The sequence below is a fragment of the Bos javanicus genome, chromosome 7 (assembly GCF_032452875.1).
Source record: "Bos javanicus breed banteng chromosome 7, ARS-OSU_banteng_1.0, whole genome shotgun sequence".
Lineage (NCBI taxonomy): Eukaryota > Metazoa > Chordata > Mammalia > Artiodactyla > Bovidae > Bos > Bos javanicus.
In genome coordinates this window covers 94,420,891-94,441,906 of record NC_083874.1, presented here as the reverse complement: position 1 = coordinate 94,441,906, position 21,016 = coordinate 94,420,891, and the positions used below count along the sequence as shown (strand labels likewise).

Genomic DNA, 21,016 nt, shown 5'->3' with positions numbered 1-21,016 from the left:
TGAGCACATACTATTTCATTTAGAATTCACCACAAAGAAATTTAAATAACATTATTTAATATTTAAATTTTATTTAAAAAATTACTTAAATTTAAGGAAGTTAGCTTAAATAATAGCCCTAAAATTATACTGCTGGTTAGTAGTAAACCAAGAAACTAGGATTCAAAAGTAGGCAATCTGATTCTAGATTTCTACTCTTACCGCCTATGCTTGGTTGCCTAATTTTGAGGACTGAGTAAAATGAAAGAAAAAAATTACAATAGAAAACTAAAGTTGGAGAGAACTGACAAAAGCAAGTAACAAGAAGATTATAGTCTATGAAACAAATTTTAAAGTAAATAAAGCAGCCATTGTATATATAAATCAAAACAACTCATGGACTACACAATTTTATAGACCTTTAATGTTTAAAGAAAACAAAATTACTAGCATATAAGTAATTTCAATATTTTAAGAAGGTTAAAGAAAGCTAAAGATTTAGCCAAATTAACACAATCTAGAGGTTAAGAGATTTACTTTCAGCTTTGCGGAGAAATAACAGAAGTCAAAAAGGGTACATGTATGTATTACAGTAGTGGGCTGTCTATGAAAATCATTTTTTAAAACTTTTAATTTTAGATTAACTTTTAGCTGATCAGCAATGTAAAGATAGTTTAAGGTGGACGGCAAAGGCTATCAGTCATATGTATACATATTCATTCTCCGCCAGAGAATCACTTTTATTTTATTTTTTACCTGATGGAGTGATGTCCTGAAGTATAGTCCAGTTTTCCAAATTTTTGTGTTCTGTAGCCATGCTTCTCCATGACATCCATCCATGTTGTATAATTTGGATCTAAGCCCTTAAAGTTATTCCAAGATTCTGTTAAGTGAGTGAAGAGCCCACTCCACATTGCTGGTGGGAAAAAAAATGGGATCAGTGTAAACAAAGCTTAACAATTTATTTTGATGACTGAGACAATTATACCAAGAGAGAAAAGAGATGACTAGTTCAGAGCTCAGGCTCTGCAATAAGATATACCTGCATTAGGTGTTTTACCTAACATTTTTGATTGTTACCTCGTTTTATTCAGGGGAAAACTGAAATGAGTTCCTATTTCCGCTTTACAGGTGAATCTCTAAGGCTTACAGGTCAGGTTATTTAAGGTAAATAGATGGAATTAAATATAAAGCCTATCTTACTTGAGTTTCTTTCAATCATAAAAATAATCACTATGTATTTATTGGTCAACTTTCCACGTTGGTCAAATGAAGTACAGATCTCATTTTCCCAAAATTCCCAAGGATTTTCCTTGTTTCTTGTCTTGTTACCGGCTTGCCACAAAAAAGTTAAGTGTACTTTTTAGTTATGTCTTCTCTCTTATTTTCTACAGCTATGATTGTTTAGTCAATGAATCTTTTCCCAAATATTAACAGGACTAAACAGAGAAATAGACACAAATACTAGGGGACTTCAATACCCCCACTTTCAACAGCAAATAGATCTTTCAGACAGAAAATCAAAAAGGAAACACTAGGCTACCTGTCAGAACAGATGGACTTAACATTTTCAGAACATTCCATCCAAACACACAGAAAGTACATTCTTTTCAAGTGCAAATGAAATATCATGTTAGGTCATACAACAAGACTGAGTAATTAAATTTACTAAGACTTAAATTCTTAAGAATTTAAGAAATTTAAAAATCAATCAAGCATCTTTTCTGACCACAATGATATGAAACTAGAACCAATTACAAGAAGAAAAATGGAAAACTCACAAATATGTGGAGATTAAGCAACATACTCCTAAACAACCAATGGGTCAAAGAAGAAAAGAGAAAAAACAATTTCGAGACAAATGAAAATGAAAATACAGCACAGCAACACAAATGGCATGCAGCAAAAAGCATTTCTAAGAGGGAAGGTCATAGCTATAAATACCTTTCTGTGGTATCAGTAGTAATGTCTTCTCTTTAATTTCTGAGTCCTTTCTTTTTTTTTTGGAAAGTATAGCTCAGGATTTGTCCATTAAAAAAAAAAACAAACTTAGTTTTATTATCTTTTCTGTTGAGCTTTTAGTCTCTACTTCATTTATTTCCACTTTGATCTTTGTTTGTTTTCTTTCTTCTACTAACTTTGGGCTTAGTTTGTACTTTTTTAAAAATCACTTGCTCTGCAGCTATGTTCCAGTCATTGACCTTGGTCCTGGGGACACAATGTTAGTAAGGCCCCAGTGTGTGGGGCTTAGCTTTGGTAGTTACCTCATTGTTGCTGCTTTTGTGGGAGGTAGCACTATGGCTACATGTTGCTATAAGTGCTGTGTGATGCACATAAACCTGATCTGACTGATTCAGCTCATGAAAATGTTCTTATTCTCTCTAGAATATGGTGTATACCTTAAACTAACACAGTGTTTTATGTCAATTATATCTCAGTAAAGCAGGGAAAAAAAGCCTTTTCCCTTTTCTGTGTACACATGTAGTAGGGTTGAATCCTTTTCTCATCTAACAAAATGCTTTCTTCATGAGAAGTGGAATAGGGTATCACCTGGCATTGAATCCCAACACTGCTAGCCCTTTGATAAGTTATATAACCTTCCAGTACTTTAGTTTTCATCTGCAAAATGTTTATAACAACAATTTCCACTTTGTGACAATGTGGATAATTATATAAATTAAGACACGCAAAGGCAGTCAGAATATGGCCAGGCATGCAGTAAGAATGCAATACATGTGAGTTTTTATTACGATTATTCCCTTCTCTTTGTTCAAACTGTTCAAAGAATACTTCTTCCAGGAAAAGGATCACCTAACATTTCTGAAATCTTTAGAGTTCCTTGAGCACTTTTAAAATCCATTATCTCACTTGATGCTAGAACAGCCGTGTGAGGGACACAGCACATACAGCATTCTGCGATTAGGAAACGGAGGGGCGCGCCTGACATAGTCCATTGAGGACCGGAACCCAGTCCTCACCTCACCCCAGTACAGCTCTCATTCCACTTGCTCAATAAAGAACAAAAAGTGAACAAAAGTGTTTGTAATACACCTGGTCCTTCATCATGGAAACATCATTTATAATACACTTTAGGTTTCTTTTAATCATCAGTGATTATATAGTTGGTAGTGCTGAAAACATAGTCACAAAATAAAAACATGTGGCTCAAATCATGGAGAATATGATGTCAGGAACTTAACGGACAAAAGAAAATCATTGGCTGCTATTTGTGAGTTCCAGTGCAAACCATCATAAAGTGGAAGAGAAAGACAACTCTATCAGAGAACAGAATTTATAAAAATGTCAATTTCTTCTTTTTTTCAGTTAGTCATGACTTAACTGCCTATTTCATAAATTACTATAATAAAAGTAAACAGGTAGATTTGGGATAGAGGTTAATTGAGACCGAAGGAAAAAATATCTAATCTGCAATAATACGGAAAATTCCAGGTATACCTGAGAAGTTTTACTACTTTGTAGCTCAGATGCTAAAGAATCTGCCTGCAATACAGGAGACCTGGCTTCGATCCCCAGGTTGGGAAGATCCTCTGGAAAACGGAATGGCAACCTACTCCATACTCTTGTCTGGAGAATCCCAAGGACAGAGGAGCCTGGTGGGCTACAGTCCGTGCGGTCGCAAAGAGTCAGACACAACTGAGTGACTAACACTCCTTCAGTTCAGTTCCTTAGTATACTTTACAATCCCCTCCCAACCACTTATCTCTTACTGAAAAATTGAAATGGAACTCCTCTGGGAAATATAAGCATTTCCGAATTTGCCTGGAGAGTTGAGATTCTTAGTCACCAGTCATAAGGAAATGAAACAACAGATTTGAACTAAACACCATTTTAGGTGATAAAATTTCTACTCTTAAAAAAGCCCAATACCCAATGTTGTTGTTTAGTCACTAACTCACGCCTCACATTTTGCAACCCCATGGAGTTGCTTGCTCCTCTGTCCATGTGATTTCCCAGGCAAGAATACTGGAGGGGCTGCCTTTTCGTTCACCAGGAAATCTTCCCAAGCCAGGGATCAAACTCACGTTTTCTGCATTAGGAGGCTGATTCTTTACTGCTGAGCCACGAGGGAAACCCCAATACCCATTACATACCCTAAAACACATCTCACATATATTCAAAAATTTTTATTAGATGCCAAATATGATTTACTATCCTATTTTGGAGTATAATCTTTTAAAGTGTGAAAACATTTTCAGGGTGGGGCTACTTCCAGTAAAATTAAGCATGTTCGTACCTGCACGCGATGGACAGCAGATTGGAGAGTTTGTGTAGGCATTTAGAAAGGAAGTGCCATGTGCCTTCATGAAGTTGATAAAAGGAAGTTTCACTACCTGACTTCCTGGATAAAATGTTAGCCTTCCATCCTGGAATAAAGAAATTTAATTGTTTATGAAGCATTGATTACATCGCAAAAGAAGAAAATAATTTCCTTTAATTTTTTTAATTTTATTTTATTTTTAAACTTTACATAATTGTATTAGTTTTGCCAAATATCAAAATGAATCCACCACAGGTATACATGTGCTCCCCATCCTGAACCCTCCTCCCTCCTCCCTCCCCATACCATCCCTCTGGGTCATCCCAGTGCACTAGCCCCAAGCATCCAGTATCGTGCCTCGAACCTGGACTGGCATCTTGTTTCATACATGATATTTTACATGTTTCAATGCTATTCTCCCAAATCTTCCCACCCTCTCCCTCTCCCTCAGAGTCCATAAGACTGTTCTATACATCAGTGTCTCTTTTGCTGTCTCGTACACAGGGTTATTGTTACCATCTTTCTAAATTCCATATATATGCGTTAGTATACTGTATTGGTGTTTTTCCTTCTGGCTTACTTCACTCTGTATAATAGGCTCCAGTTTCATCCACCTCATTAGAACTGATTCAAATGTATTCTTTTTAATGGCTGAGTAATACTCCATTGTGTATATGTACCACAGCTTTCTTATCCATTCATCTGCTGATGGACATCTAGGTTGCTTCCATGTCCTGGCTATTATAAACAGTGCTGCGATGAACATTGGGGTACATGTGTCTCTTTCCCTTCTGGTTTCCTCAGTGTGTATTCCCAGCAGTGGGGTTGCTGGATCATAAGGCAGTTCTATTTCCAGTTTTTTAAGGAATCTCCACACTCTTCTCCATAGTGGCTGTACTAGTTTGCATTCCCACCAACAGTGTAAGAGGGTTCCCTTTTCTCCACACCCTCTCCAGCATTTATTATTTGTAGACTTTTGGATCACAGCCATTCTGATTGCTGTGAGATGGTACCTCATAGTGGTGATCGCAGCCATTCTGATTGGTGTGAGATGGTACCTCATAGTGGTTTTGATTTGCATTTCTCTGATAATGAGTGATGTTGAGCATCTTTTCATGTGTTTGTTAGCCATCTGTATGTCTTCTTTGGAGAAATGTCTATTTAGTTCTTTGGCCCATTTTTTGATTGGGTCGTTTATTTTTCTGGAGTTGAGCTGTAGGAGTTGCTTGTATATTTTTGAGATTAGTTGTTTGTCAGTTGCTTCATTTGCTATTATTTTCTCCCATTCTGAAGGCTGTCTTTTCACCTTGCTAATAGTTTCCTTTGATGTGCAGAAGCTTTTAAGGTTAATTAGGTCACATTTGTTTATTTTTGCTTTTATTTCCAATAATCTGTGAGGTGGGTCATAGAGGATCCTGCTGTGATGTATGTCAGACAGTGTTTTGCCTATGTTCTCCTCTAGGAGTTTTATAGTTTCTGGTCTTACGTTTAGATCTTTAATCCATTTTGAGTTTATTTTTGTGTATGGTGTTAGAAAATGTTCTAGTTTCATTCTTTTACAAGTGGTTGACCAGATTTCCCAGCACCACTTGTTAAAGACATTGTCTTTAATCCATTGTATATTCTTGCCTCCTTTGTCAAAGATAAGGTGTCCATATGTGCGTGGATTTATCTCTGGGCTTTCTATTTTGTTCCATTGATCTATATTTCTGTCTTTGTGCCAGTACCATACTGTCTTGATAACTGTGGCTTTGTAGTAGAGCCTGAAGTCAGGTAGGTTGATTCCTCCAGTTCCATTCTTCTTTCTCAGGATCACTTTGGCTATTTGAGGTTTTTTGTATTTCCATACAAATTGTGAAATTATTTGTTCTAGCTCTGTGAAGAATACTGTTGGTAGCTTGATAGGGATTGCATTGAATCTATAAATTGCTTTGGGTAGTATACTCATTTTCACTATATTGATTCTTCCCATCCATGAACATGGTATATTTCTCCATCTATTAGTGTCCTCTTTGATTTCTTACACCAGTGTTTTATAGTTTTCTATATACAGGTCTTTAGTTTCTTTAGGTAGATATATTCCTAAGTATTTTATTCTTTCCGTTGCAATGGTGAATGGAATTGTTTCCTTAATTTCTCTTTCTGTTTTCTCATTATTAGTGTATAGGAGTGCAAGGGATTTCTGTGTGTTGATTTTATATCCTGCAACTTTACTATAGTCATTGATTAGTTCTAGTAATTTTCTGGTGGAGTCTTTAGGGTTTTCTATGTAGAGGATCATGTCATCAGCAAACAGTGAGAGTTTTACTTCTTTTCCAATTTGGATTCATTTCTTTTTCTGCTCTGATTGCTGTGGCCAAAACTTCCATCACAAGCATGGAAATTGAAACTGTAATCAGAAATCTTCCAGCAAACAAAAGCCCAGGTCCAGACGGCTTCACAGCTGAATTCTACCAAAAATTTAGAGAAGAGCTAATACCTATCCTGCTCAAACTCTTCCAGAAAACTGCAGAGGAAGGTAAACTTCCAAACTCATGCTATGAGGCCACCATCACCCTAATACCAAAACCTGACAAAGATCCCACAAAAAAAGAAAACTATAGGCCAATATCACTGATGAATATAGATGCAAAAATCCTTAACAAAATTCTAGAAATCAGAATCCAACAACACATTAAAAAGATCATACACCATGACCAAGTGGGCTTTATCCCAGGGATGCAAGGATTCTTCAATATCCGCAAATCAATCAATGTAATACACCACATTAACAAATTGAAAAATAAAAACCATATGATTATCTCAATAGATGCAGAGAAAGCCTTTGACAAAATTCAACACCCATTATGATAAAAACTCTCCAGAAAGCAGGAATAGAAGGAACATACCTCAACATAATAAAAGCTATATATGACAAACCCACAGCAAACATTATCCTCAATGGTGAAAAATTGAAAGCATTTCCTCTAAAGTCAGGAACAAGACAAGGGTGCCCACTATCACCATTACTGTTCCTTTAATTTTAACCATAAAATTCCCAAGTAGTTGGGACTTCCCTGGTGGTCCAGAGGCTAAGACTCCATACTCCCAATGCAGAGGGCCCAGGTTTGATCCCTGTGCTGGGAACTAGATCTCACATGCCACAACTAAGAGTTTGCTTGCTGCAACTAAGACCCGGTATAGCCAAATAAATAAATATTTAAAAAAATTCACAAGTAGCAAAAAACTTCAATATGATCCTAAGAACCTTCAAATAATGAAAACAAGTAGAGAAAGTGTTATCATTCTCTGGCTCATAATAGTGCAAATTCATGTTGTGTGAGACTTAGATCCATTTGAATACAGAAAATAAATGAAAGAAATTAATGGAAAGTTGGATGGACTGACTGAACCAATGTTTGTTGAGTATTTGGTATGTGCCAGGCACTATGAAAGATCTGGAGATACAATGGTGAATAAAAATAGAGTCCCTGGCCTCATGAAGCTTATAGACTAGTGGGAGAGGCAAAAAACATCAGTTCAGTCACTCAGTTGGGTCCGACTTTTTGTGACCCCATGGACTGCAGCACGTCAGGCTTCCCTGTCTATCACCAACTCCCAGAGTTTACCCAAATGTCCATTGAGTCAGTGATGCCATCCAGCCATCTCATCCTCTGTCTTCCCCTTTTCTTCCTGCCTTCAATCTTTCCCAGCATCAGGGAAACCAAGAATAAACCAAGAATAATTACAATACCATTACTGTTATATGGCCTTAAAAAAAAATCTAAAGATACAGAATAACAAAGGAAACCTTCTTGGTAAGAGTGAACAGGGAAGGCTTCTCTGGGAAGTGAGAGCTGAAGAATGAGGAGGGTCACCCATTCAAATAAATTAGAGACGTCTGCAGGACTTAAGTGGAGATACCAACTAGGCAGCTGGAGAGATGAGCTGGAAGACTGGAAGAGATGTTTAGGTTGGAGATACCTATTTTGGAATTGAATTGGGAATTGAAGAACTCTTCTTGGTAAAGAGCAAAAAAGAGAAAAAAGAATGTTCCAGTCCTGGAGTTATATCTATTGTATGTTTTCAGTGTAGTTTTGTAAATAAAATACAGTTTAAAAGTGAGCTAATCCAAAATACAGGACATACATACATCTTTGAGATGTCTGAGATTTCCAAATGGAGATATAAATTAGAGTACAGATAGGAATCTGGAGCTCAGAGAAGTCTATCCTAGTGAAACAAGGCTTTAATATATCCATGGCATTGAAAACTGTGAGACAGTGAAATCTTTTAGGGAGAGAGAGAAAAGAAAGAAAGAAGCCCTGAGGAGTCCCAGGTAAGAAGAGAAGGCAGAGTGGGAAACTGAGAAAGAATGACTAGTGAGGGAGGAAGATATCAGGAGACTGAGTCTCATGAAAGCTGAGGGAAGACACTGTGTCAAGAGAGATGGAATAGCTGTGTTGAGAGGGTATGTAAATAAGGTCAGAAAATGCACATTGGAATTGGTGGCTGGTGACGTTGACAGGAGCACTTCCAATGGAGTCGTAAGAATGGACACCTAAAACAGAAAGGGAAGAGAGAATGGGAGGTGAGATGGCAGGTGGAGAAACCACTTCTAAGTATTTTTTTGCAAAGGAAAACAAAACAAAACAAAAAAAAATGGGATGGATGTTAGCTAATAGAGGGTTAGATACAGGAGAAATGTGGGATTAAGGTCAGGATTTTTTAAAAGATGGGGAAAGTTAGAGCATGCTTATATGTTGAAATAAATACCACTTCTAGCAGAAGTAATCACTGAATACTAAGCAAGTAACTCCTGATTTCCTGAATGATGAGCAAGGGAGCCCAGGACAAAAGTGCACACTCTACCCTTGTAAGAATTTCACTAAATCCATAAATTCAAACTCTCGGAAACTTATCTTGATAAAACTCAAATGCCTACAGGTCTTATTCCTTCAATCTTTTGGACATGGGGGATGATAACCATTTGTGGCCACTGGATGGATTCTAGACAACCCAGCTACCCAGGTTCATCCTTTTGGAGGGATGGAGCAGGAGGTCTTATAGCAGAAGCACTGGGATGCCATACAATTCAGACAGTGAGGCTTGGACTCTAAGTCCTGCAGGCTAGATTCAGACGGGTGTAATGACCACTGAATGGATACAGCAGTGTGTCTGTAATTCATGTTAGCAACTTCTTGACTCATTTCCATGGAAAGCAGACGAGAAAGCAGGTATCTTTAAATAGCAGAATAGCAAGGATGGCAAATGATGGAGGGGATAACTACCTCACTTCGGGAAGTTTCTAGCACAGAATATGTAAAAGGTGGTCCATGTAAAGATTACTGCCTACGATATAAAGGCACTCAATAAATATTCAGTGAGTGAAATGAAACAAGTCTTTAATTCAGAGCTGTATAATTTACAAAAGACAAAATCAGTATGTTCAAAATTCAACACTGCATTTTTGTAAAACTTAATAAACCTGGATTATGTGCATCAATGGAATGATTTATATTTGACTAGGTTCTGAGAAAATATTTAAATTATGCTACACATATTCTCAAGGTCAAAAGCATACTAATACTTTAAATGAAGATCAAAACTATATTATTAGAGAAGATATTGAACATTTCTAGAAGTTTTGGCTTTTTAACTTCATGTAGTTTTTACACACTAGCAAATACTTTTAAAAAGAGGCTAAAGTGGTACCACTGCTCATGGTATCGATGGGAGGTGGTTCACATAGTAATTCAATCTGAACTGAAATGGATCTTAACATGGTTAGCTGATGAAAACCACAGAGAAAGTAAGTTTTCCATCGTGTGGTACTGTAGTTCACAATGAATAGTCAGGTCTAAGTACAGTTCTAGCACATTTTAGTTGGGAGAGAAAATCTTCCAGAATGGTTTTCAGAATAACTTTCATTATCTTAAGGCCATTCCTACTGTTTAAACAAATAGAGTACCCTAAAACTGGGCATTTAAAAAAGAAAAAGAGACCCACTAATTGGCTTTCTGAGCACCAAAGAATTGATACTTTTGAACTGTGGTGTTGGGAGAAGATTCTTGAGAGTCCGTTGGACTGCAAGGAGATCCAACCAGTCCATCCTAAAGGAAACCAGTCCTGAGTTTTCATTGGAAAGACTGATTGATGCTGAAGCTGAAACTTCAGTACTTTGGCCACCTGATGAGAAGAACTGACCCTGATGCTTGGAAAGACTGAAGGCAGGAGGAGAAGGGGATGACAGAGGATGAACTGAACTGAATTGGCTTTCTGCATAAAAGTGTCAGAAATGATACCAATTGCCTTTTGCCTTAGTTTTTGAATTCTGCTATTATTCTTGACTCTCCTGGGAGGCAGGCATTTCCCGCCTTGGGATGGATAAGCTTTTTGGTAGATATAATTCTGTGATCTGGATTGCTCCTTCTAGAGCCATGACTTGGTTCAGTTCAGTTCAGTTGCTCAGTCATGTCTGACTCTTTGCAACCTCATGGACTGCAGCTCACCAGGCTTCCCTGTCCATCACCAACTTCTGGAGTTTGCTCAAACTCATGTCCATCTAGTCAGTGACGCCATCCAACCAACTCATCCTCTGTCATCCCCTTCTCCCACCTTCAATCTTTCCCAGCATTAGGGTCTTTTCCATTGAGTCAGTTCTTTGCATCAGGTGGCCAAAGTATTGGAGCTTCAGCTTCAGCATCAGTCCTTCCAAAGAATATTCATGACTTGGTATGCAACTCCTTATTCTGGGCCAGGGAAAACCAGTGATGTTTAGATTTCAAGACATCAATCTAATGAAAGAATATAATAGTAATCTTAACTGTCTGATTTATTATCAAGCAAGACTGTTTAGAGCATTCTTTTCAGATCTGTTCATCAGACTGAATGAGAGCCTCACTAGACACTACTACACAGTCCTGTGTATAGCACTCTGAAACCTCATGAAAACTACAAACAGCACAGGTGCAGGGGTGAAGGAGGGAGGCAGAGAGGATGCTTATGCCCTTATGCCCTTAAGACTCAGGCTGAGGTGTTTATTTTCTCTTTTAAAAAATGGGTTTATTAAGATATAATTCACACATCATGCAACTAACCCATTTAATTTATACAATTCAGTGTTTTTTTTTTAGTATATTTAGGGAATTGTGTAAGCATCATCACTATCGATTTTAGAACATTCTCATCATGTCCAAAAGAAATCTAGTATTCCTTAACTGTCACGCGTTAATCCTCCTGTTCTCCCGAATCTAGGTAACTGTTGGTCTGTCTCTAATTTTTGTCTCTGTAGATTTGCTTTCTTTGGACAAATGGAATCATACAGTATGTTGTCCCTTCTGAGTAGCTTCTCTCACTTAGCGTAATGACTTTAGGTTCATCCACGTTGCAGCATGTATCAATACTGTATTTCTTTTTTATTGTTGAAAAATATTACTAAATTTTATTTGCCCATTTATCACCTGATATATATTGAGTTGTTTTCACTTTTTGGAAGTATTAATATTTATGTAAAAGTTTTTGTGTGGACATATGTAGTGGACGTATGTTTTTTATTTCTTTTGGATATATACCTTGAAGTAGAATTGCTGGATCAATGTGAAACTCATGTTAAACATTTTTGGAATTGCTAGATTGTTTTCAAAAGTAGCTACGCCATTTTACACTCCCACCAGCAGCATATGAAGGTTGCATTTCTCTCATATTCTCATGGCTCTAGTGTGTCTCTGATTATAGTCATCTTTGTGGATGTGAACTGGTGTCTCATTGTGGTTTTGATTTGCATTTCTGTATGATTAACAATATTGAGTATCTTTTCATATGTTTATTCACTATTTGCATATCTTCTTTGGAGAACTGTCTGTTCAGATCTTTTGCCCATTTTTAAATTGCCTAAGGGCTTGCCAGGAGAAGGCAATGGCACCCCACTCCAGTACTCTTGCCTGGAAAATCCCATGGACGGAGGAGCCTGGTAGGCGGCAGTCCATGGGGTCGCACAGAGTCGGACACGACTGAGCGACTCACTTTCACTTTTCACTTTCATGCATTGGAGAAGGAAATGGCAACCCACTCCAGTGTTCTTGCCTGGAGAATCCCAGGGATGGGGAAGCCTGGTGGGCTGCTGTCTATGGGGTCGCACAGAGTCGGACACGACTGAAGTGACTTAGCAGCAAGGGCTTGCCAGGTGGTGCTTGTGGTAAAGAACTGGCCTGCCAATGCAGGAGACATAAGAGACTTGGATTCCATTCCTGGGTCGGGAAGATCCCCTGGAGCAGGAAATGGCAAACCACTGCCTTGAGAATCCCATAAACAGAGAAGCCTGGCAGGGTTGCAAAGAGTCAGACATGACTGAAGCGACTTTGCATGCATGCAAACTACCTAATCCAAAGTCACAGATTTGCACCCATGTTTTTTTCTAAGGGTTTAATAGTTTTAGCTTTTATGTTTAATTCATCAGTTCACTTTGAGCTACTTTTTAAAAATGGAGTGAGACATTTTGCATGTGGATAATCAGTATTCCCAGCATTATCTGTTGAAAACACTATTCTTTCCGCCATTAAATGGTCTTTGCATCTTTATTGAAAAATCAAATGAGAGTTTGAGAGTTTATTTCTCTACTTTCAATTCTATTCCATCGATTTATATGTCTATCTTTATACCAGTGACACACTATCTTGATTACTACAGTTTTGAAGTGAAGGTAAGTTTTGAAGTTAGAAACTTTAAGTCCTCCAATTTTGTAGTTCTTTTACAAGACTGCCTTGGTTATTCTGGGTCCCTTGAATTTCCATATGAATTTCAGGATGGTTTTTTTCTGTTTCTGCAAAAATGTCATAGTGATTTCTGAAGAGACTGCATAGAATTTGTAGATCAATTTGATGATTATTACTATATTAACAATATTAAATCAATTTCATAAACATGCTTATCTAGGTGTTCATTAATTTCTTTCAACAATGTTTTATAGTTTGATTCAGAGTATAAGAATTGAACTTCTTTGGTTATATTTAATCCTAAGTATTTTATATTTTGGATACTATTTTAAATAGAATTATTTTCTTAATTTTATTTTTCGTTTGTTCATCAATCAAAGGTATAAAAATACAATTGATTTTTATGTATTGATCTTACATCCTACAGCCGTGTAGACTAACTTATTAGTTTTAAAAGTTTTGCAGTAGATTCCCTAGGATTTTCTTTATACAAGGTTATGTTATCTGCAAATAGAGATATTTTTCCTTTCTAATCTAGATGACTTCTATTTCATTTTCTTGTCTAATTCCCTTCCTAGAAAACTGCCAGCTTAACTGCTGAATAAACACAGTAAGAATGGACAGCCTTGTCTTGTTCTTGGTCTTTGGGAGAAAACATTCAGTCTTTTATAGTTAACAATAACATTAACTGTGGATTTTCTGCAGGTGTTCTTAATCAGGTTGAAAAAATTCTATTTCTACTTGGTTGAGTGCTTTTATCATGAAGGGTTATTGAATTCTGTCAGATGCTCTTTCTGCATCTATTGAAATGATCACCTGTTATCTGTCCTTTATTCAATTAACATGGTCTATCACATTGACTAGTTTTCAGACATTAAACCCACCTTACATTTCAGGGATAAATCACATTTAGCCATGGTGTATAACCCTTTCTATATATATTTGAATTTGACTTGCTAGTATTTTCAGGACTTTTTCTTCTATATTCATAAGAGATATTAATCTGCATCAAAATTTACATACACACATATAGAAAAATCTATGTGCTTATACTATACTAAAAACAAACAAACTCCAAATATTTCAGTCATCTTCGGAAGTTTCTAGGATGTTGTGACACACCACGAAGATTCCCTTTAGAGTGAAAGATTGCCTCTGCTGACGGTAGTTTGTCTTGCTCCAAATGGTGCCCCATTCTGGGTGCATTCCACAAATAATGGCCATCCAACATGAAAGGCCTGGTCTCCTCCCCCAAACTGGAAACAGCTCTGAAGCATCATGCTAGTTTGAGAACTACGCACAAGATCAGCTGAGGCAACAGTCAGTTCTCTTTTTGCAGGATCCTGCTTCCTTCCTTTCCCTTTAATCTCAAGAGCACTGATAATAAACTCATTCTTGTTACTCTCCAAGATTGCCTGTTAGGATCCTAAGTTTAGATAATCATAAAGATTACTTTAAGTAATATTCTCAATAAATTCTAGGGGTATATCCAGATTATGTAACTTTAATCATCCTGGGTTATTTTATGAGGAAGGCAATACAACGTAATGATTAAAAGTGCTCTTTGCTGCCAGACATACTTAACACCAACAATCTACCTGACCACAGTGACACCCTGTCATAATAAATTAACATTATATTTAGTAACCAAACATTTGTCCAAGCAGTAGTTTTAATATCATGGATAATACTAAAAATATCAGGTAATGTTAATATTTGTATTCTTTTTAGTTGATGGTTTGGGAAAGTTACAAAAAATGTTTAAGTTTGGGATTAAACAACAACAACACATATACGCATACAGTTTATCCGGAATATAGGAGAATGGGTCAAATTATGTCAACTAATGAACATAAATCAACACTAACAGGATTATCAGACAACTGGGTAATAAAAGTACCTTGATCGCTGGAAAGCTACCAGGCTTTTACGTTGATGCAGAATGTTATTTTGCCCCACAAGTGAATCAAGCGGGGATATGGACTGAAAATTTATTAGTAATTTAATGGGCCAGCAAAGAAAAAAAAATTTGCTAAGATGCGAATCGGAGTGCGTCTTACTAAAGCATGTTTTTATGTGTGTTACATGCATATCTATGTGGTGCACGTAGGTCTGTACGGGCCGTCAAGGTAAAATGCATTTCTTGCTTTGCATCAGGATAAAACGTGTTTGGAAGTCTCAGATTCTGCTCCCGGAAGCCTGCAAGCAGGGGAAGGGCTGGGCCAATCGCGGCTGTGCAGCAGGGCGCCCCCTCCCCTGCCTTTCCATACTTACGAAGGAGTCGCTCACGACTAGCAACACGTTAGGAGCATCGGGCCAAGCCTGAATTGCTCCCCGCCTCTGCCCATCTGCCCCGGGAGCTGGTGCTGCCAGCGCCGAGGCTGCAACCACCGACACCCACAGCAGCAGCATCTCCGCTTACTGGGCCTCCGGGCGCTGAGCCCCCTCCCCCTCCCTCTAGGAAGTTCCTCGGGAGAACAGGAAGGCGGGGATTCCTCTTACCCACAGAACTACAACTCCCATGAGGCTCGAGGGGAGCGCATGCACACAGGAGGAGCGCCCGTCTCTCAACTCTCGTTAAGACCTTTTAATCAAATACCGAGAGAACTAAACTCCCCCCAGCCACTTCCAGTCATGTGATCGATGCCTGGGGGTGAAATGCGCATGCGCTGTGCTTTGAGCTTGGGCGTTTTGTAGTAGAGGAGCATCTCCTTTCTCAGGTGGGTTTTTTTTTTTGGTTGCTGTCGCCTTTTGCAGAAGTTGAAGCCGGTCGGCCTGTGGAATTGTTACCTAGAGCGAGAAAGGACAGGGTGCCGGGGGCTGCCGGTTTGGCGCCGGACGAGCCTGGCAGAGTGTCAGGCGAGATCGGGAGACGGTGAGGTGGCAGCCTGTCTGTCACTGAAGCTGAACCGGGCGGTTCCTTGTGGGACGTCTGTCTGTCTGTCGACCGCCTCACGCGGGATGCGGGTCCCGTGGGGCGCCTCTAACACCTTCTCCCGAAAAGTATTTCTAGCCTGCCTTGTCCTGTTCCCCGCTTTTCCCGTGCAGTGATGTGCTCCGGAGGGGTGAGGGTTGCGGCCTACTAAGACAAGTTTCCGGAGAAGGCAGTGGCACCCCATTCCAGTACTCTTGCCTGGAAAATCCCATGGACGGAGGAGCCTGGAAGGCTGCAGTCCATGGGGTCGCTAGGAGTCGAACGCGACTGAGCGACTTCACTTTCACTTTTCACTTTCCTGCATTGGAGAAGGAAATGGCAACCCACTCCAGTGTTCTTGACTGGAGAATCCCAGGGACAGGGGAGCCTGGTGGGCTGCTGTCCATGGGGTCGCACAGAGTCGGACACGACTGAAGCGACTTGGCAGCAGCAGCAGCAAAACAAGTTTCATCTTTTGGGGTGAGGATGAGCTTAGGCGCCCTTTGCCTCCAGAGTGTGAAGGAAAGAAGAGCTGGACGGGCCCTCAGAGGAAGAAAGGCTGGGCTGTGTGGCTTGTTCGAATAACCGACATAGGTTTAGAATACCATTGTTCCGCTGCAGTGGTTTTTAAAAGATCTCTGGTTCTCTTGACTGTTGAACTCCTTTGGAGAAATCGGGGGGGGGGGGGGGGAAGCAGATTTTTGGTCCCAGAGCCAAGTTCCTGATGTGGTTATTATAGTTTCAGGTGTATAATTTGTGCATCATATTAGTCGCTTTAATCTTTTGATACGAAAAAGGAAGAGTTGTAGTGTTTCTTTCTGTGAAATCAACTTTTCATACTAATATCCGACAGTGCTTTTTGCAGAAAATAATTACAGAAGGAGTCAGACTTTACTTATTTAATACTCGCAGGGTGCTTATTATGCTCTGAGCATTATACTGTGCATTTGTAGAGCACCTGTTGTGTGCCAAGTACTTTTACGTGGAGGATTTTCTGTTATCCCCACTTTCACCGTTTTTTTCAGATAGGAAAGCTGAGACTTGGACAAATTGAATGACTTGCCCAAGGTTACAGAGGGAATCAGTCTGAGTAGGACTTGAATTTGAGTAGTCTGTCCTGACTCATTGCGTTGCTGTCTCTAATTAACTGTAGGATGTCACGGCGTTCCCATGAATTTACTATGTTAGTTAGTGAAGCAGCGCTGTTGGTCAGGCAGCATGCTAAACATCTGTGGGAGCAGACAGATACAGAAACAATGGTCCTTGACTGTAAGGAACTTACACCTTAGGGAAAAACTGAAATAATAGTACAGCGTGAGAGGTAATACACATAGGCTCCCTCACAAACAGGATCTGTTTCAAATATTTGTTTTGAGTTAATTTGAAATATAGAACATATTTTGTCAGAGAAACAATGTTGACTGACATTTAGAGTCATTAAAAATATGTTTAACTTTATCTGTGGGATAGTATTGATTTTGTGAACTCTTCAGTCTCTGTGGCCTTGTTTTCTCAGGACGTGTATTCAGAGTTGACGGTCAGGGTGAGTGAATCACATCTTTTTCTTCCTGGCTCTCCTTTTGGCAGTGTTAGTGGGAGCAGGTTCTATAGTAGTTTGGAGCAAGATGGATATTTTAGGCCCTCGGATATATAGCTCTGGAAGACGTCTCGTCTTCCTTCTCCTCCGACATTCGGTTTGTCTACAGTATCCCTCCCAAGTGGATTGTGCAGTCTGTGCCTTTTCATCTCCAGTGATGGGAAACACTTCTTTGAGGAGCCCATTCCATATTTTTATTGGTGTAATTATTAAAAGCTCATGTTCTGAGCTGAAGTCAGTCTCTGTATACCTTTGACCATTTATTAGTCCAGTTATCTTCACTTTTACATGAGTAATCGCTCCTTTTCAGCTACCCTTCTCACCTTCCCCACCAGGTTTCGCCCCCTGCCCAGGCCTTCCCAGTTCCTTTGGGTAATTATCTTATAATTTCAGTTTGATTTTGAACACTCTATTCTGGAAATAAAGCATATTTGCTAACCAGTAACTTAGCATGTCGGGACAAGGCAATGGGACCCCACTCCAGTACTCTTGCCTGGAAAATCCCATGGACAGATGAGCCTGGTGGGCTGCAGTCCATGGGGTCGCTAAGAGTCGGACAGGACTGAGTGACTTCACTTTAACTTTTCACTTTCATGCATTGGAGAAGGAAATGGCAACCCACTCCAGTGTTCTTGCCTGGAGAATCCCAGAAACGGGGGAGCCTGGTGGGCTGCCATCTATGGGGTCACACAGAGTCAGACACGACTGAAGCGACTTAGCAGCAGCAGCAGCAACTTACCATATCAGAAAAGGTACTTTTGAGTTGTGTGTGTATACCACTCTGTGTGCACATCTCTCTGTGTGTACTTGTGTATGTATAGTGTGTTGCACTGAGGGAAGGGCTCCATTATGTGTATGTTTAAGTCATCAGTTAAAGATCCTGTGTTAAGGGCTAATTGGTTTAGTGAAATACTTAACTTTGCAGTTCAGAAAATTGTTCACTTTAAAGTTTGGGTGTAGGTTTTGGTTCTTCATAGTCTTTTAGTGTCCAGCATACTAGACAGCATGTTGAAAAGCAGAGACATTACTTTGCCAACAAAGGTCCGTCTAGTCAAGGCTATGGTTTTTCCAGTGGTCATGTATGGATGTGAGAATTGGACTGTGAAGAAAGCTGAGCGCTGAAGAATTGATGCTTTTGAAGTGTGGTGTTGGAGAAGACTCTTGAGAGTCCCTTGGACTGCAAGGAGATCCAACCAGTCCATTCTGAAGGAGATCAGCCCTAGGATTTCTTTGGAAGGAATGATGCTAAAGCTGAAACTCCAGTCCTTTGGCCACCTCATGCGAAGAGTTGATTCATTGGAAAAGACTCTGATGCTGGGAGGGATTGGGGGCAAGAAGAGAAGGGGACGACAGAGGATGAGATGGCTGGATGGCATCACTGACTCGGTGGACGTGAGTCTGAGTGAACTCCAGGAGATGGTGATGGACGGGGAGGCCCGGCGTGCTGCGATTCATGGGGTCGCTAAGAGTCGGACATGACTGAGCGACTGAACTGATACTAAGATCATGGCATCTGATCCCATCAGTTCACGGGAAATAGATGGGGAAACAGTGGAAACAGTGTCAGACTTTATTTTTTGGGGCTCCAAAATCACTGCAGATGGTGATTTCAGCCATGAAATTAAAAGACGCTTAACTCCTTGGAAGGAAAGTTATGACCAACCTAGATAGCATATTCAAAAGCAGAGACATTACTTTGCCAACAAAGGTCTGTCTAGTAAAGGCTATGGTTTTTCCAATAGTCATGTATGGCTGTGAGAGTTGGACTGTGAAGAAAGCTGAGCGCCAAAGAATTGATGCTTTTGAACTGTGGTGTTGGAGAAGACTCTTGAGAGCCTCTTGGACAGCAAGGAGATCCAACCAGTCCATTCTAAAGGAGATCAGTCCTGGGTGTTCTTTGGAAGGAATGATGCTAAAGCTGAAACTCCAGTACTTTGGCCACCTCACGCGAGAGTTGACTCATTGGAAAAGACTCTGATGCTGGGAGGGATTAGGGGCAGGAGGAGTAGGGGATGACAGAGGATGAGATAGATGGCTGGATGGCATCACCGACTCGATGGATGTGAGTTTAAGTGAACTCTGGAAGTTGGTAATGGACAGGGAGGCCTGCTGCTGCTGCTAAGTCGCTTCAGTCGTGTCTGACTCTGTGCGACCCCATGGACTGCAGCCCACCAGGCTCCTCCGTTCATGGGATTTTCCAGGCAAGAGTACTGGAGTGGGGTGCCATTGCCTTCTCCATAGTGTGCAGTATTCACAAAATTGCTAGATATGGTAACACCTTTAAGCATGTTAATGTTCCAAATGTATTTGTGGAAATGTTAATCTAGACAGTAAGTGTTATAATTTCAGACCTGTGTGAGATTTGTCTGAGAAGACTTTCTGCTTGACACTTGAATTTGGACTTGAATTACACATAGCATTTGAGTAGACAGAGGCAAATGTGAACAGGCTGAATGGGAGAAGTAAAGACAGAGATGTGAAAAGTGTTGGGGAGTGGTGGAAAAAGTAAATATGAGGTAATGCTGAAAAGGGGATTCTTCCTTTCTCACTTTAGCTAATTGAAAATTACTGCATTTTGAATGTAGGGAAACTAAAAACAAACTGTAGTTGAGTAGAGTTTGGAACCTAAAAGGTCATAATACTAGATAGATGTTGGATACATAAGGAACTCCAGAAATATGTTACCTTTATATAGGGATTTTTTGACCTGAGAGACAGAATACATTTATTTAGAACATACATGCATGTGCATATCTGAGATCCCAAGGACTGCAGCCCACCAGGCTCCTCTGTCCATGGAATTTTCCAGGCAAAATACTGGAGTGGGTTGCCATTTTCTGCTACAGAACATAGAACATTTGTCAAGTTGTAGTCTTTAGTATTTGTGTAGTAACTAATTTAAAGAGGATACTTGTGTTTGGTGATAGCCATTTTTTGAGAAACATAGACAAGAAGGTTACTTCTTGAGGGATCAAGGAAGATAGGATTGGGGGTTTTAAATGTGTATAAAAAGTGTATAATAACCACTGTGAGTTAGGAATGGGAGGAAGGTGGTGAAGTTGATTGAGAGGGTGGTAGGGGCTAAGGCCTGCAGAACTGGCAGGTACTGTGTTCAGCTACTCCATCTACATACATATCAGGTAAGCGATGTCCTCACTTTACCAATGAGGAAACAGACTTGGAGGTGAAGTAAGGTGCCCAGGATCTGTGGAGGCTTGAATCCAGATCTGTCTTTGTTGACTTGGTGGGTGCATGTGGCAGAATGAAGGGGCTGACAAAATGTTGGATATTTTCTGAGAACAGAGTTGGAATGACTGAGTTAATCAGTAAAATCAAGTTGAGTGAGGAGGGTAATCATTTGTAGCTGAATAGGGGCTTAAGGAAGTTAGTGACATGGAGAGTCAGGTTTTAACATTTATTTTACCTCCCCGCTTCTTGTTTAACTTGTATTTTACTTTCCTAGACATTGTGAGGTTCACAATACTTGCTTTTTTTGCCAGTAAGACCCTCTTCTGTGGAACTAACCCTTCTATTTAAATAGCAATGGCACCCTA

The 21,016-nt window shown here is 39.6% G+C and overlaps 2 protein-coding genes across 7 annotated transcripts in view; one reads left to right on the top strand and one right to left on the bottom strand.

Moving 5' to 3' along the window:
* Positions 1-15,424, bottom strand: part of ARSK (arylsulfatase family member K) — a 59,037-nt gene extending 43,613 nt beyond the window's left edge. Inside the window, exons 1-3 of one of the 2 annotated variants that reach the window (XM_061424424.1) lie at positions 15,226-15,424; positions 4,235-4,364; positions 736-895 (exon numbers count right to left, since the gene is read on the bottom strand). In XM_061424424.1, the coding sequence (XP_061280408.1) occupies positions 736-895; positions 4,235-4,364; positions 15,226-15,363 (428 nt within the window). In that variant the 5' untranslated portion in view covers positions 15,364-15,424. The remainder of the gene's footprint in view (positions 1-735; positions 896-4,234; positions 4,365-15,225) is intronic. The other variant, XM_061424423.1, reaches the window with a different exon arrangement.
* The window catches only part of SKIC3 (SKI3 subunit of superkiller complex), a 150,546-nt gene that overhangs the window by 29,275 nt on the left and 100,255 nt on the right, over positions 1-21,016 (top strand). For 2 of the 5 annotated variants that reach the window (XM_061424418.1, XM_061424419.1), the window contains exon 1: positions 15,568-15,671. The exons of 2 other annotated variants lie outside the window; for them this stretch is intronic. The gene's annotated coding sequence lies outside the window, so the exon portion shown is untranslated. Of the gene's footprint in view, positions 1-15,565; positions 15,672-21,016 lie in introns of those variants that run through there. One more of the 5 variants, XM_061424420.1, reaches the window with a different exon arrangement.